At 43.9% G+C, this 17,372-nt stretch overlaps 1 protein-coding gene across 7 annotated transcripts in view; it reads left to right on the forward strand.

Moving 5' to 3' along the window:
- The window catches only part of UNC5D (unc-5 netrin receptor D), a 638,805-nt gene that overhangs the window by 578,913 nt on the left and 42,520 nt on the right, over nt 1–17,372 (forward strand). For all 7 annotated transcript variants that reach the window (XM_004021770.5, XM_042241215.1, XM_042241214.1 and 4 more), the window contains 2 exons: nt 11,306–11,474; nt 13,731–13,958. In XM_004021770.5, coding sequence (XP_004021819.1) covers nt 11,306–11,474; nt 13,731–13,958 — 397 coding nt within the window. The remainder of the gene's footprint in view (nt 1–11,305; nt 11,475–13,730; nt 13,959–17,372) is intronic.

Genomic DNA, 17,372 nt, shown 5'->3' on the forward strand with positions numbered 1-17,372 from the left:
TCCAGTCCCCTTTGCCACATCCAGCCTGGGCAGCTTTGAGCTAGTCATTTTCTTTCTCTAAACCTCAATCTGTAAATTTTGTGTATTACTAACTGAATTCCAGGATTTGGATGAGGACAGTAGAGTGACTTTAAATATGACAAGTCCTGTGCAAATTACATGCTACATTTTGTCTATCCATTTTTTTAAATTAAAAAGATGGAAAAGCACATGGAATTTGCTTGAGCTCCGTCTCAGTGATATTTCTGCTAAGTCGCTTCAGTCGTATCTGACTCTGTGCGACCCCATAGACGGCAGCCCACCAGGCTCCGCCGTCCCTGGGATTCTCTAGGCAATAATATTGGAGTGGGTTGCCAGTTCCTTCTCCAATGCATGAAAGTAAAAGGCGAAAGTGAAGTCCTTCCCTTTTAACTGCTAACGCATTCCAAGACTCAGAGGAAAGTTCAGTTCAAGTGACATCAAACATAGTAAGTGTTCACTCTAAAATCAAGAGCCTTGTCTTAAAGAAGACTAGAGTTGCCATATGATCCACAGTCATCCTCCTAGGCATATGCCCAGGTGAAACTGTAATTCCAAATGATACATTCACCCCTGTGTTCATAGCAGCACTACTTTCAATGGCCAGGACGTGGAAGCATCCTAAATGTCCAACAACAGAGGTATGGATAAACAAAATGTGGTACACACAAACAGTGGAATATTACTCAGTCATATAAGGTAACAAAATAATGCCATTAGCAGCAACATGGATGCAACTAGCAATTATACTAAGGGGAGTCAGACAGAAAGACAAATACCATATAGTATCACTTATATGTAGCATCAAAAATATGGCACAAATGCACCGATCTGCCGAACAGACAGACTCGTAGAAAACAGACTTGTGGTTGCCAAGGCAGAGGGGTGTAGAGAGGGGAAGGATTGGGAGTTTGGGAGTGGTAGATGCAAAGTATGATATAGAGGATGGATAAACAACAAGGGCTTACTGTATAGCACAGGGAACTATATTCAATCTTCTGGCATAAACTAGTGGAAGAGAATCTAAAAAAATACATGTTAAATAAAAATTAAAAGGCCTTGTGATGAAAGACACCCTGCATCAATTCTCTCATCTGCCTCTGTTTCTGATAACACTCTGGCCTCTTGACTGATACTGTAAAGGTATACTCTGTGGATCCAAACAAGGGGTTCTGGGTGGGCTGGCATTTAGATGAGGAGATCAGTGTCCAGTCAAGCTGGGGCAGGTGGTTATGCCAACTTGAGTAGGCTTTGTCCCTGTCCACTCTGCCAGGCTCTCGTTGCGGGAGAGTGATGGATATAAATGAACGACACTCTTTGTTTACTGGTCAGTCATGGATTTGAATTTGGTTTGCTGCTTTGAGTTTTCAACATTTCTATTGGAATAATCACACTGATGGTATCTAGCTATCCCTTTGAGGAGATGTGGCGTAAATGAACTCTGGTGTCTAGCTATCCCTTTGAGGAGATGTGGCGTTAATGACCTCTGTAACAGCCATAGGGACCCATTGAGGAGGGCAGGTGCTCCAAAATAACAAACAGAGTTGCCACCTGTGCTCCGGAGAGGGGAGTAAATTGCTACCACTTGGGAAGCACATCCATTCCTCCAGGCTACCAGGGCCATGTGGTGCCATAAAAGGGGCACTTTATCAAATGGTACTTTAATGGCTTAGAAGGGTTAATGCACCTTGAGCTGAAGTCTTTTCTGCAGTGAAATCACAATGGTTTCTTCACAGAGTCATTTAGGTTAGAATATAATGCCATTAACCCCCAAAATGAGGTGGAAAAGAGAAAAATCGTGAAAGTGGGAAAGAAAAGGGGGGTTCTCACATTGTCATCTAATGATTGCTCTTTTTGGAAAAGAGAACTTCCCCGTACCACGCTCCTTACCCATCCCCTCCACCTCACAGCCCCTTGGTCCACACGCAAGCTGCATGCATGAAAATTGCCATCATTTTAATCAAAGTGCATTCGAAGCCCACAGGAGCTCACAATGTGAAGTGATTAGAGTGGTCCAGAGGAGTCTTTTAATTAAAGATACCATTGACAAGATAACAATGGTCTGTGAATGTGGTTAATAGGTCTGAATGGAAGGGGCACCTTAATTCAGTAAGAGAAAAGTCACTGGTTTGTGAGTTTGATTGTGCATTGTAAAGGAATAACACATACTGTAATTATTGTTATTTGTATGTGCCGTCTCTTTTATTGCTCATGCTGGAAGTAGAAATAACCTATCCTATTAAGATATTTAATATATATCACACTTTCCATTTCACTTGGTTATAGCTTAATAAATATGCCAGGAGAAGATGCCAACCCACACTGGGGCTGCCCTCGTGCTTACTAAAGCAAGCCCTTTGAAAACCAGCATGATCAACCGCCTCCCTCCCTTGGTTACAGTCTTTAAGACAAACCATAACAACTTCCTAGGACCCCATAAAGTTAGAGGCAGATAGGGAGCTTCACTCTGCACGTGAATTTCAGCTGACGCATGAAGATAACCCAAAGGTCAGCCGACCCCCTCAAAGATTGTGCAGTGTCCGGGAGACAACAGTGGGTCAGAAGGCAGCAGCAGAGGGGTCTTGAGGTCCTAAATTTAAAGTGGACAAACCATGAAAAGCCCAGTGGTAGACAGAAGAATGGCACCCCAAAGACATCCATACCCTCATCCTGGCACCTTACATGGCGAAGACCTGGCAGATGGGATGAAAGGTTAAGGACATTGAGAAAGAGACCATCTGGATTATGCAGGTCAGCCCACAGAAGGATCCTTCTAAGAGGAGACAGGAATGTCTATCAGATAATGAGATTTGAGGATGTTACAGGTCTCACCGATGGAAGAAGGGGTTTCCACCCAATGAATGCCAGCGACCTCTAGAAGCTGGGAGAGGCCAGGAAACAGATTCTTCTTCAGAACCTCGAGCAGGAATACTGCCCCGCTGACACCTTCATTTTAGCTCCCTGGGACTTCTGTCTACACAACTGTAACATAAATGTATGTTGTTTTGATCCAGTAAGTCTATGAAGGGTTAGTGGCTCAGTCATGTCCCACTCTGCGACCCCAGGGACTGGAGTCCACCAGGCTCCTCTATCCATGGAATTCTCTAGGCGAGAATGCTGGAGTGGGTATCTATTCTCTTCTCCAGGGAATCTTTCTGAACCAGGGATAAAACCCGGGTCTCCTGCATTGCAAGCAAATTCTTTACCATCTGAGCCACCAGGGAAGGTAAGATCCAGTAAGCCTATGGAACAGCCATGATAGGAGACCAACACAAGCATCTGTTGTGGCCACACTATACTCCTCCAAGTCCCGTTTTCCTTTCTCCAGCGTCTGTGAATACCATCTTAGCAATTCTAACATTACATCTTCGAGGTTCAGGTTTTGGAGACCACGTCCCAGAGAACATGTCTCTTCTACTGCTGGTACCCCCATCCAACACCACAGGACCCCACCACTAACAGGGGATTCCGATCCCAGCTCTGTCACAAGGAGGTGTGACTTCAGCCCTGTCCCTCCACCCCGTGCCACACCCTTCTGTCTCCTTAATGGCGTTGACCTGATTACTCCTGTGTCCCTGCCCTGCCCCCACCCAAATGAAGTGCTTCTTTGACACAGGATTCGGGTTCCTCCAGAGAAGGCTGTTTTCCCCATCCAGAAAGGTAATGAGTAAACAACTTAGCAGATAATAAAACCTGTCCCAGCACCATACCACCTAGATCCTCTCTTCTCCCCTCTCTCTGGTTCACTGTAAAGCACTCTCCCTAAGCCATCATTATTCCACTTCTCCTAGTAAACAAAGCTAAACGCCGACGCTGCATGAAAGATGAGGTTTAAATTGTGTCTAGGAGCTGGTGATTTACACATGATTTGTGATTCCTTTAGTATATTAATTGGTAAACACCCAATGAATGTGTGTGTAAACTAAAGCCGCCGAACATATGCAGACAGTTGAATCTCTCAGTGGGGTGTTGCTCACATTTCAGCAAAGTCAAATCCTCATTCCAGCCTGTGTGTAACTGCCCCCCCCAACCCCAAATCCCACGTGCCAACTCCCCACCCGTGATCCTATTTCAGATAATACCAAGTGGGTGACACTGATCTTTAAGCCTTTTAATAGTAAAGCCATATGCTTCCATCCTCTGTAAACGGTGCCGGTTGCTTGTTGTAATCCACTGTTCTAACTGCTCCTCTTCTGCCCCAACTAATGGTATAGAATCGTGTGAAGAGCTTGTAACATTATTTCTAGTGACTGCTCATCCACACCCCAGCCGGGCAGCCTTCTGTATTAATACATGTACTGTTTAGAGAAAGGCGATGTAGGAACTGACCCTGTGTATTTGCATTTTTCAACAGCAGTGGTGGTTGGTGGTGGTTTAGTCACTGAGTTGTGTCTGACTCTTGGGACCCCGTGGACTATAGCCCACCAGGCTCCTCTGTCCTTGGGATTCTCCAGGCAAGAATACTGGAGTGGGTTGCCATGCCCTTCTCCAGGGGATCTTCCCACTGCAATTGAACCCGGGTCTCCCACACTGCAGGCAGACTCTTACCGTCTGAGCCACCAGGGAAGCCCACTGGAGCTAAGTCCCTCAGGAGACCTAGTCACGCTGTTGGGGTTGCCTGATGTGCCACGCTGGCTTTCTAAAGGGCCTGTCTCTCTGGGAGATCCTGAGATGGTGTTTCCTACTGATCTCAAAGGTTTGGTCAGAGCTGTGTGGTGACACACGCATCAGACTTGAGTAAGACGAGAAATCATAAACCTCAAACCGTGATTTTTATCCACAGCAACGTTAGCACTGTTGGTCAGTATGAGGATTTCAGGGAAAAGAGAAAAAGAAAATAACCATTAAAATGCTGTATCATCTCAGGTAGAAAAGTGTAGGAGGCTGGAGCCAGCTAAGTATAGCTTTCATCTATCGGCTTTTTATGTCTGTTCCATTAAAATATGATTTAATTATGGATCGACCCAGGGTCTAGCATAGTAAAACTATCATTACCTTCCTATGCGCATCCCTGAGTGATGCTCTGGGGAAAGGTGATCAAAAACCTACATTCCTCTGTAATGTAGACCATAGGAGGAAAGGAGAGAGTGATGATTACCAAGCACAGCGTGGCAGATGACAACAGTCAAAACTGCGTCTTTAAAAATGGAGCTGAGTGTTTTGTTTCAAGAGTGGCACACTGCAAGCCTAGAATCGGGTCAAAAGATGTTGAGAACAAAAGCCAAATGTGTCTGGATGCAGCTCCAGACCTGCCATGGGCATGCCACCTTGCAGCTGACCTTCACCGTGACCTTCTGTTGACCTTCATGGGCAGATAGTACTGCAGAATGTGAGTCCCCATGTGGCAAGGTCTGGACCACAACCTTGCCACCACCAAGTTCAGAACCACCATCACATTCTATGCAGTTGTCATCGACCCTAGTGATTTCATGGTAGGGATTCTGAACCTGAGCCCCTCTTCATTAGTATCTTTTTGTTTGTTTTGACAGAATTTCACATTTAAGGAAAAGCTGCAAGAATAGTACAGGTGACTCCTGAACATGGCTTTGAGCTGGATGGGTTCACTTTTCAATAGTCTAACTACAAGCTGTGTGTGGTTGGACCCACAGGTGTGGATCCACAGATACAGAGAACCACGGGAGCTGGAGGACAGCCACAAGATAGGCAGGGGCTTTTGGCTTAGCAGAGTGTTGGTGCCCGTACACCCCCACGTGGTCAAGGGTCCTCTGGATAGAGTTCCCAACCTTCCCTTGCCCGTTAACACTTTAGTGTGTGTTCTGTGCTCTGCTGTTCCTCTCTCCGTGTGTGCAAACACTGGGTTAGCCAAAAAGTTTCTTCCAATTTTTCCATGTTAGAGGCAAACTTTTGGCCAACCCAGAGCACACACACACAGTTTTTAACCATTGTGAATAAGATATTCCTTTGCCCCCAGATACTTCATTGTGTATATCCTAGACACAAATTGTTACATGACCAAAGCAAATTATCAAAATCAGGAAATTAACAGATACAATACTATTATTTACTTCATAGACTTTAGTCATATATCACCTGTTATGCAAATAATGTCCTTTATGGCAATAAAAATTCAGGTCCATTCACTACGTTCTGTTATCATGCACCTTTTTAGGTCTCTCTTAATCTAGTACAGTTCCTAATCTGTTGCTAGTTCATTATGTTGATGGTTTTCAAGAGTCAGATCAACTAGTTTGCGAATATCCCTCAAGTTGGGCTGATATTTGACTAATAAATTCTTATTAGTGTCAGTGTAAGTATTATTGGCAGGAATATTACAGAAGTGATGCTTGAGTTCCTTTTGTTTTTTCATATCAAGAAGTATGTTCTGAAAATTAATCCCTTTACTGGCAAGATTAACTGAGAACTTGGGTTAAATGGTGTCTACCAAGGTTCTCAAGTATAAAGTCATGTCAATCCTTTAACTAATATGTACCTTGTGGAAAGATACTTTGAAGCCATGCAAGTAGTCTGTTATTCTTCAAACTTTCACCAGAGCATATAGCATTATCCTATTCATAATCCTTAACTGAGTCAATTATTAATATGTTTAGTTGTCAAATGTTGACTTTCTAAACTTATTAGTTGGCTTCTTATTGTATGGACTTCCTGGTGGCTCAGGTGGTAACGAATCTGCCTGCAGTGCAGGTCTGGGTTCAATCCCTGTGTTGGGAAGAATCCCCTGGAGAAGGGAATGGCTTCCCACTCAGGTATTCTAGCCTGGAGAATTCCACAGACAGAGGAGCCTGGCGGGCTATGACTGAGCAACTAACACAACATGGTTTTTTGCTACTGTATAGAAGAGTTTTTCCCTTCCCATTCATTCATTCATTTATATCTGTATCTTTCCTGGTTCCTTATTTTATTCAATGGGTTATCATCCTTTACTACCATTATTCACTTTGGTGCTCAAAATGTTCCATACTTGGTCACTGGAAACCACTGATTCCTATGCTTTCTTCATAAATATTGTGAGCACTTGTGGCCTATAATGGGCACTGGGCAGGGGCACAACAATAAAATAAAAATAAGTTAATAGTACAGTGCATTGGAAGGCAATGAGTATAAAATAAAAGAAAAAGATCAGCTAGCTTTCAGGGTAAGAATGTTGCAGTGACATTGCTCAGGCATGACTGGGGAAATGCCTTGTTAGTTATTGAAGGAAAGGGAGCAAAGGTCTGTGGGGCATGAGAGTGCTAGTTGTGGGGACATCTGAAGGAAGATTCCAGAGCAGGAGAAATAGCTCCACTTCCGTAAGTGGGGGGAAGAGGGCAAGATGTTGGCATTTTGAGTGGGGTTCCTCTGACTGCTGAGTTGAGAAGTGACCGTGATGGAAACGCGAAAGCACTGCCAAGGTGCCTTCAGTTCCCGTAGCGCGCATCCCTGTTCCCATAGCACATCCAGTGCCTTCAGTTCCCGTAGTACTCATCCTAAGGCACTGGAAATCCCCTTAAAGCACACATGTCGAGATAAGGGCAATCTATTGAATAAATTTTGGAGTAGGAAACAGCAACCCACGTCAGTATTCTTGCCAGGAAAGTCCAGTGGACACAGGAGCCTGGTGGTCTACAGTCCATGGGGTTGCAAAGCGTCGGACACAGCTGAGCATGCACACACGCACACGTTGAATGAAGCAGCCCTCCGAAAGCACAGTTGCTGTAAGAATAAGACTCACAAAAAGGCAGGAGAGATGGGAGCTGAGGATTGAGAGGCAGAACCCTCACGCGTGGAGCACATACTAGGTGCTTTTTTGGCTTTACTTCTTTTAACTCCAGAACAGTCTTGGAGTATATTCTCTCTCTCTCTCTTTTTTTTTTTTTTCTTTTTGGCCACACTGCACATCATGCAGGATCTTAAGTTCTCTGACCAGGGATCGAACCCACAACCTTTGCCTTGGAAGCACAGAGTCTTAACCACTGAACTCCCAGGGGAGTCCTCGAGTAGATGTTATGTGTTATGAGAGGCAAGTGAGGCTCCGCAGGGCTTTCCCTTCTACCACCCTGTCTGGTTTTCTTGACACAGGAAAGGTCAGTGGAGGGATGTGGTGTCAGAGACGGTGCCATGAAGCACATAGAAAGGACACGATAAAGTTCCTTTCCCCAACTTCTGTGTTCTCTGCGGCTCCTCTGCTACTCTCGGTTCTCTCGCTGGTAACTCACCCGGGTTAGCCACGTGGGGCTTTCTGTCTTGCCAGACTCCCAGACAAGAGGCCCGTGCCCTTTACTAGCACCCTCTCCTGCCATGTGTATTTATTTGCTGGTTAGGGACATCAAAGCTAAAGAGATGGCAGAATTTTCCCCAGAACTCTCAGCTGCACTGCCAGAGCAGAAATTTGAATTCACAACCATGTTTCCATACAGTTGATCATTAAAGCCACCTGCTTACACAGACCTGGCTCTTAAATTATGGATCTTTTTATATCAGCATTCATAAACATGTACAGCATACATATGGAGAAGAGGCAGGGGCTGGTAACAAAATGAAAAAATTAAATAGCAAACATCTCATGCAACCAGACTTTTCATACACGAGTGTGTGTGATGCACAGAGAGGCTGTTCATATTATGGTCCAGAAAATCACTGCTGTTATTAGTTCCCAGTTACTGGTAGCTCACAGCAATTTTAGAAGAATGTGTTGCCCTTTTTTTAACCCCTAGCAAGAGCATGAATACTTCCTTGGTGTGTGTACTACTAGATTGGCCGAAAAGTTCATGGGGTTTCCCATAACATCTTATGGAAGAGCCCAGACTTTGCTGAACTCAATATGATGTGGGCAAACTTAAATGCCATCTACACCTGCCTTACAAATCTTTGGTTTTGCCCAGTTATGAGCTTCTTCCCTCAGCCCTGTTGCGCCCAGACATCCTAGGTCTGTATCCATGACTCTGCTTGGATGACATTTTTTTCCTGCATCTTCGTTTGGGACAGAGGACCAGCCATCTCCTAGCACCAACAGAGAAACACAGGGCGTCTGGCCACAGGGCTCAGGAGCTCCAGAAATCAGAAATCTGGGGTGACTTTGCCTCCATCTCTTTGGCTGACTGCTCTGTAACCTTATGTTGTTAATACCTGTGCACACAGGTGTGTGGAGCACTTTAATTACTATTTGTAAATCTCCCTGATTGCCCCAGATAGAAGGTGGCAGAAAAGGGCAAATCATTATTAATCACAGGGGGGAAAAAAACAGAGAGATTAAGTTTTGTTCCTTCCCCAGAGACAGACCTGCACACACGGACACTGTTTTCACAGTAGGAAGATTAGACAAAAGTCTTTATTTCCTTTGCGCTTCTGGAAATGTCCAATGTCTGCTTAATGCGAAGCGCCATCCCAGGTCCCACCCAGGTTTCTTCGTGCACCCTCTCCAGCTCCTAATGCTGTTTTAAGTTATTACCGAAAGGCGCCTTCTATTCACGAGTGTGAGAGTTCATCTAATGAGCTGCTTTCAGTTCATTTGGCATTAAATAATTCCCCCAATTCCCATATGTTTGAACAATATGTTCAACAAGGGGGAATGCTTGTCTGAAAGCTATTAAAGTTCTTTGAGGAGCTTGTCCTCCGTCACTCATATGCATGCTAGCTATCCCTGTCTGTGAGGATGCAGGCAGCAATTACCCGGAAAATGTTCTAATGGCCTCTGGCAGGCATCCACGTGCAGACTGCCGCCTCGTGCTGGCTAGAGCCCTTACTGGAAATTCGCATTCGAGTCAAATCAAGAGTAGAGCATTCTAGGCTGTTCACAGAACATTCATGATTACTAATACCTGACTTTCCAGACCCACCCACCTCCCCCCAACTTGGCCTGCCCTACTTAGAGACATAAATGTATAAAAGGTATATTTTCCATTTTGCCTGTGCTTTGCCTGGAAAGGAAGAGCTGATGACTTTGGTTGCCTACGAGGAAGGCTGACTTTGGGGAAGGCAGCTTCCTGGGGAGGGAGGAAGACCCTGTGATGATGCTCAGGTCTGCTGTAGGTACGAGAGATAGGAGATGCTCCTCCTTGCTTATCTGCCTTGACTTCTGTTGCAACAGCAAATTATAGATAATGAGCTACAGGGTGACTGTGACTGACCAGAGAGGGAAGCAAGCAGTGTCAACAAAAGCAATTCAGAAATTAACATGTTAGATGTGCTCGTGGAAAACCTGGTTGGTAAAACAAGACCCCAGAAAAGGTAGTATCTTTTAGTACTAACTTCATCCTGCTCTTTTGATCAGGGATGACATTCTTAAAGGCCCTTCCTCGGCAAGATGAGAGAAAGCTTAGGCAATAATACCAATCCTAGCTCTCATATCACATTGTTCATCTGAGAATCCTGAATTGCTTTACAGACTATATTCTGAATCAGGATATTTCTTACAAGTGAAAATACCGGGGAAAAAAAAATCAACTAGCTTTTTCTAAAACACAAATCAGTTAGGGAAAATGGATAGACTTCCGGGTTCTCATTGATTGCTGTCCTATAACCCACCCCATCTTACTGTTTAGGGACAGAGATTAAAAACAAAAGCCACAAAAATGGAACAGGGAGGCATCCAGTCAGGTGGTATTTCCTTTTAGTCAAATTTCTTTGATCTGTTCCATGGCTCTGCCTCTTTGTTGTAAATTATTCACAATACAGGAAAATCTGAACACCAGGTTTAGGTAGAATGATTTTAAATTTATAGCTGAAATAGGAAAATATGAAAGATACATATTTATGTATTTGATTATGTAGTTTATAACTGTCTACCGTGCCGTCACTATAAAACTTGTGTATTTGCACATTGGCAGAAAATAAATGTTTTTGAAACCAGAAGAGACAGTCAATCCATATTCATTTGAAGTATTGCTTTGTTTACAAAAGTAATTTGTTTTGTTGCTGACTAGCGTTAAACGTATTTGTAGGAGGAGTTGTTGGGATTACCAGATTGGTCATTTCTATGACAGTTTCGGCTTTGGTCATTGATAATATCATCAAAGAGAATAAGGATTCAGCAGCTGGTGTGTAACATGCCAGCCAGGTCTTTTCTTTCTTCTGTTCTGCCCTGTCTTTGTGAAGAAGCACTTGTCATTTTGTTTTTCAAAACCTAGATATGAAATCTAGGATCACCCTTAGTCTATATGCTTGAGTGGTTCTGTCTATAGTCCTGACCAGGTGCCCTCCAGGAGGTGGTGTTCCCCAGGAGGGTGTCCCAGAAAGGGTTTTGCTAATAACCCCTGTAACTAAATTCTCATCCAGGTATCCCCCCACTTCTTTACATGTTTCTCTCTTTTATTCTTTCCCAATCGTACAGCCTCCAGTCGGATGGATCTGAGGTGCTCCTGAGCCCAGAAGTCACCTGTGGTCCTCCTGACATGATCGTCACCACTCCCTTCGCCCTGACCATCCCACACTGTGCAGATGTCAGCTCTGAGCACTGGAACATCCATTTAAAGAAGAGAACCCAGCAGGGCAAGTGGGAGGTGAGACCCAAGAGCCTTCCTTACAAACAAACAAACAACAACCACAGAACGGCTGTAGGGAGTTTGGAATGGACATGTATACACTGCTATATTTAAAATGGATGCCCAGCAAGGACCTACTATATAGCTCAGGGAACTCTGCTCAGTGTTATATGGCAGCCTGGATGGGAGGGGAGTCTGGGAGAGAATGGATACACGCATGTGTATGGCTGAGTCCCTTCACTGTCCACCTAAAACTATCACAATATTGTTAATCGGCTATACTCCGCTATAAAATAAAAAGCTTAAAAAGAAAAACACACAGGGTTTACTTTCCACCTGTGGAATGGAATTCACTTTACCTTCTCTTCACACAAGTCAGCTGTGAAACTGTGAGCATTTGCTTGTTTTTCAGGGGGTTGGTGGCCAGTATTTACAACAGCCTCAAGGTGTTGGCTTGGAGAAGGCAATGGCAGCCCACTCCAGTACTCTTGCCTGCAAAATCCCATGGACGGAGGAGCCTGGTGGGCTGCAGTCCATGGGGTCGCTGAGGGTCAGACATGACAAAGCGACTTCACTTTCACCTTTCACTTTCATGCATTGGAGAAGGACATGGCAACCCACTCCAGTGTTCTTGCCTGGAGAATCCCAGGGATGGGGGAACCTGGTGGGCTGCTGTCTATGGGGTCGCACAGAGTCGGACACGACTGAAGCGACTCAGCAGCAGCAAGGTGCTGGCTGGTTGTGTGTGTGTCACGTGTGTTGTAGTGGGGAAAAGCAGCCAGAAAGGACATGAAGCTTTTTCCTGTGATTTAGAATACAGCTGTCGTCACCCCCACAGGCATGTTCCCCTGTGCACCTGCCCTTTGTGCATGAGACTGCGACTCCTGCCTTGGTTCCCAGGCCATTTCTCTGTCCCAACTGACCTTCCCTGTGGCCTCTGCGGGAATTAGGGAAGAGGCCCAGGGTAAGCCAGCTGCGTCCATAAAAGGAATCACTATCTGTTTTTGCCAAAATAGGGACTATAACAAATTTATATGGAAGTATTCAGGAACAGAGTAGCTGCTAGGTAGATGTGGCTGAATGAATGCATGCGTTGAAAATCATTCTGTCTTTCCGTGTGTATGTGAACGCATGTAAGAAACAGCACAAAAAAAAAAAAAAAGAAAGAAAGAAAAAGAAAGAAACAGCATAAGGAGAGAAGAACAGAGACAAACTGAGAATCCATAAGGGAAAAGTAAGGACAAGAGAGCCGGTCATAGCAAAGAAAGATTGCAGGGGGCTGGCTGTTTTAAGTGAAACCTGATTTATCTGTCTGTTGGGGATTCCTTTGATGTCTGTCTGGGGTCAGTTTGCCTGAAAGCAGATGAATTATCCTGTTGGAACACAATGACCTGTTCCAGCTAGCCCTGGGATCTTACCTCCCAGGAGATGCTTCAGGAGAAGGAAGTAAAAGGAAAATCATGTTTCTTGAGGAGAAGAAAATTCCCAGTTGCTTCAGTGGATTACAGTTACCCTGCCCAGCTCTGTCTTGAAACTCTTCTTTGTTGAAAATGCATTCTGCTATTTATTCAGTTATGATACAACCGCAGGGTAATTTCCAGGGGTGTGAGGTTCCATAGATTTTATAAAGGGGCTGGATTTGGGACTCTTTTTCATTACATCTTGCTTTGCCTTGATTTTTGCCACATTAGTTTTTCTTCCCAGCACTTCCTCACAGTCATTTACATCCAGACGGTGTTAGATTTACCCTCTATCAAATTGGTCACACATACCTTAGCAGGGGGGGGGGTGAAATGCTCTGATACAGCTTATTCAAACCATTCATTGGATGGTCCCTCATGCATGATTTTGATGGAGTGAAAAGAAGATAAAATATTTGAAAGAAAATAAACATTACCTTAAGGATATTGGAAGAGGTTTTCAGAAATAGACCTTTATAAAAAACATAAAAGTTTGCTCATTGATGTTAAGGTTCAAGGGTGTTTTTCTTTTGTTTTTTAATTTGGCCTTGGACAAATTAACCAAAAATTGTAGAGCTTTGAAAGTGATGTTTGTTATAACCTACTAAATCGAATTCCTACTCTACGCTGAATATAGCTGTTCCTTCAGCTCCTGATGTCAGCAGTTATTTTGATAAAAGAAAAACATTTAACACCAAGAAAATGAGTTCAATAAAAATATTCTGAAAAAAAGATGTTATGTCCTTGCAAAGTGACTGGTAAATCACATTGTGTTTCCCAAGCTGAGAGAACTCAAGACGCCTTTTCCCAACAGGAAGTGATGTCGGTGGAGGATGAATCCACATCCTGCTACTGCCTGTTGGACCCTTTTGCATGTCACGTGCTCCTAGACAGCTTTGGGACGTACGCCCTCACCGGGGAACCCATCACAGACTGTGCCGTGAAGCAGCTCAAGGTGGCAGTTTTTGGCTGCTTGTCCTGTAACTCTCTGGACTACAACTTGAGGGTCTACTGTGTGGACAACACCCCTTGGGCATTTCAGGTCAGCCTTTTCTCTAGTTCCTCTTGTGGTGTCAGGAGAACATGGGGTTTCCTAAAGATTGGTGTCAATAGAGAATCTGATTGTGGAGGGCAATTCTGGACAATGAACCCACATCACTGGCTCAATGGGGATACCCGTCTCGAAACAGGAACTGTGTTACTGTGTGCCCATTGATGTGCTGAAGGTACAGTGAGGCACTTGGCACTCAAGAAAAGAGGAGGGGTAAACTAATAGACAGTATGGTGTGCCAAATGAGAAAACTGACTAGAAGGATACGCATAATTCAGGAAGCAGAGGCCCAGTTGCAAGAGAGAAGTCTTTGAGGATCCTTTGGGAACCCTTCTTGGAGGAATGAGATCTGAGACCTAAAGAGGAAGGGATGCCATGTCCAGAAAGGAGAATGGCATGAACCACAGGAACAAGTTATTTGATGTGCAGCTGAGCAGTGAGATGAGTGGTTGGGTCACCTGAAAGTCATAGTTCAGGGACAACAATTATAAATCATCCCTCTCAGTAGGTAGTCCCATGACATCCTGAACACACAGTCTGTTTTTAGGTTTATTAGGGCAGAGATGGTTCCTTTCCATTTTTGCTCCTTTTAATCACATATGATCCTTTTTGAATTAGCACCTCTCAAAGAGTACAGGTTTATTAATAGTAGCAAAAATAATGCAGAAGTGCCTGTGTAAGCTCTGCCCGTATATAAATAGCATAGCTCTCCTGATGCACCTCATCCCAGGTCCCAGCTATTCCAGTTCTGAATCGTTAAGCCCATTATGCTTTTCCGCAGTAACTACCTTTTAAGACACTGAGCTGGAAATCTCATGCTTAGCAATGGAAGAGAGAATATGACTTGAATCCTGAACATAAGCCAGGAAAGGTGACGCAGTGCCAGTTTATGTGCCCACATTTTCCCTATCTCTTAAGTAGCAGAGGCCCTTATAAAGGGTGTGCTTCGGTATCTGACTGTTCACAAGAGAGCTTTCTCATGAGGGGTGCCATTTAGTCAAGAACATCAGTGTAAGCAGTTAAACCTCAACCTATGAATGACGTCTTAAACTCTTTCTCTGCTTTTGAGACCCTGTAATAAGAGGATTTCTCCAAGATAAAAATACCTAACGGACATTGAATAATCAAAAATCAACTGACGTATGATATCACTTATATGTGTAATCTAAAAGCATGACACAAATGACTTCATCAATGAAAGAAACAGACAAGGAAAACAGGCTTAAAGCTGAAAGGGAGGCAGCAGGGGAGAGATTAGGAGTTTGGGATTAGCAGACACACACTATCGTATATAGGATGGATAAGCAACAAGGTCTGCCTATATGGCACAGGAAACTGTATTCCATATCCTGTGATAAACCACAGTAGAAAGTGAAAGTGAAAATCACTCAGTCGTGTCCGACTCTTGGCGACCTCATGGACTATACAGTCCATGGAATTCTCCAGGCCGAAATACTGGAGTGGGGAGCCTTTCCCTTCTCCAGGGGATCTTCCCAACTCTGGGATCAATCCCAGGTCTCCCACATTGCAGGCGGATTCTTTACTAGCTGAGCCACCAGGGAAGCCCAAGAATGCTGGAGTGGGTAGCCTAAAACCACAATAGGGAAGACTATAAAAAAGAATGTATCTATGCATATATCTGAAGAACTATGCAGGACAGCAGAAATGAAGCCAACACTGTGAATCAACTACACTTCAAACAGGACATTAGCTGAGGTGACTACCACACTGAATAGCTGTAAAATGCACTGTCATACTAGTTGAGTGTTTAGTAACTCAGGCAGATTTTGAAATCTCAGTAAACATGGAGGACTGGGGTGGATTTCCAATCTCCTGTATCATATGGGTAACCCACTGCTAATTAGGGTTGCCCTGAGGATCTGTTCATCACAACCGCCTTGGAATTAAGACCTCATAACCAGTTTGGATTTGGCTTTGAATAACACTCTCACTGCTAATGTATATACCAGCAAGTTAGACATTTGCCCAAGGAATTTCTAAATGACTTGCAGATAATGTATTTTCATTCCTACTGATTGCTACCAGATTCTAGAATAGCTCAGCTGTTCACAGATGAATTGCCGTGAGAATCATGAAAATGAAGCTCAAACCACAGCTTTTCAAACCACTATCCATTCCTGTGGGTAGCAGATCCTTTTTAATCAATGCTTGAAAAACTGGCATGCTCCTGCTAATTGAATATAAATGTCTTTATTTCATCGAGAGGGACTTCCTAAAATTCTTTAGTTTTGCTGTAGAGAAATGTTTTCCAGTGGAGATACCTCTGGCCTGTTTGTCGGAATCTATTTACCTCCAGTGATTCCTTCTCTCTCCTATTATGTCAAATAAACCTGATTGTAGAGTTGAGTTGGGTTGTACTTGTTATTGACAGGATGTTTGTGACAGCTGTCATGAGCAGCAAAGGCCATGCTTTTCCCCTGGGGTTCTGAGAGATCACCAGGCTTGGCTGAATAACTTTTCTGGCCTGAATCTGGAAAGATTAAAACATAACTCGTAGCTTTTCTGAACACAACCATTCACTGCCTGGTCTTAGTCTCTGAGTTTTGTGCAAGAAAGGAATCTTGCTTTCTGGGTGTTTATCTTGCTAAGTGAACATGTTCACAACCTTCTCCCTGAGTTCATTTAAACTACCTTCGTATCCCAAATCATCTATGTCATATTTTTCATGGCGTCATGTGTGGTATTTAGTTAGAGGGAAATATATAATTACAAAGCCATTAAAATAATTCCACTTGAAGAAAGCCATAGCAACAGTCTAAAAGACTTCACACATTATTATTAGCTCCCCCCAACTTTAGTGGTGTGAGCTGAGCATCTTGTATGCAATGATGAGTCACCTGCTATAACTCTAATAGAAGCCTAACTTCTTAGTCAAAATTCACAGGTAGTTTTTTCATTAAGCATTTCTGCAGAATTGCCTACCCTGGAATTTGCCTCAGTTATCACTGTAATGAACATGTTTGTCATGATTTGGAAAGGGAGGCCAGCGTGGCTCTGACACTTTCTGTCTTTATTGCAGTGCATCTTTCATAGCTCAAAGAAGTGAAAAAATCTGAGCCCGGCCAGAACTGGGCTTGTAACCAAGAAGGAAGCCTAGTTAAAGGGCATGATTGCATTTTCACATCCCTTCCATCTCCCCGGGAAATTCTTGTTACTGTTCAGTTACTAAGTCTTGTCCAGTTCTTTGCAGCCTCATGGACTGCAGCACGCCAGGCTTCCCTGTCCTTCACTATCTCCTGGAGTTTGCTCAGACTTATGTGCATTGAGTCAGTGATGCCATCAATTATGTCCCCCAATTATGTAAATGCTCACCCTCTCACTGGAAATCCTTGGAAGAAGGGCAGCTTCTAGACCCAACTCTCCTGTCTTTGTAGAACTAGGTGG

The sequence above is a fragment of the Ovis aries genome, chromosome 26 (genome assembly GCF_016772045.2).
Source record: "Ovis aries strain OAR_USU_Benz2616 breed Rambouillet chromosome 26, ARS-UI_Ramb_v3.0, whole genome shotgun sequence".
In the NCBI taxonomy this organism is placed as follows: domain Eukaryota; kingdom Metazoa; phylum Chordata; class Mammalia; order Artiodactyla; family Bovidae; genus Ovis; species Ovis aries.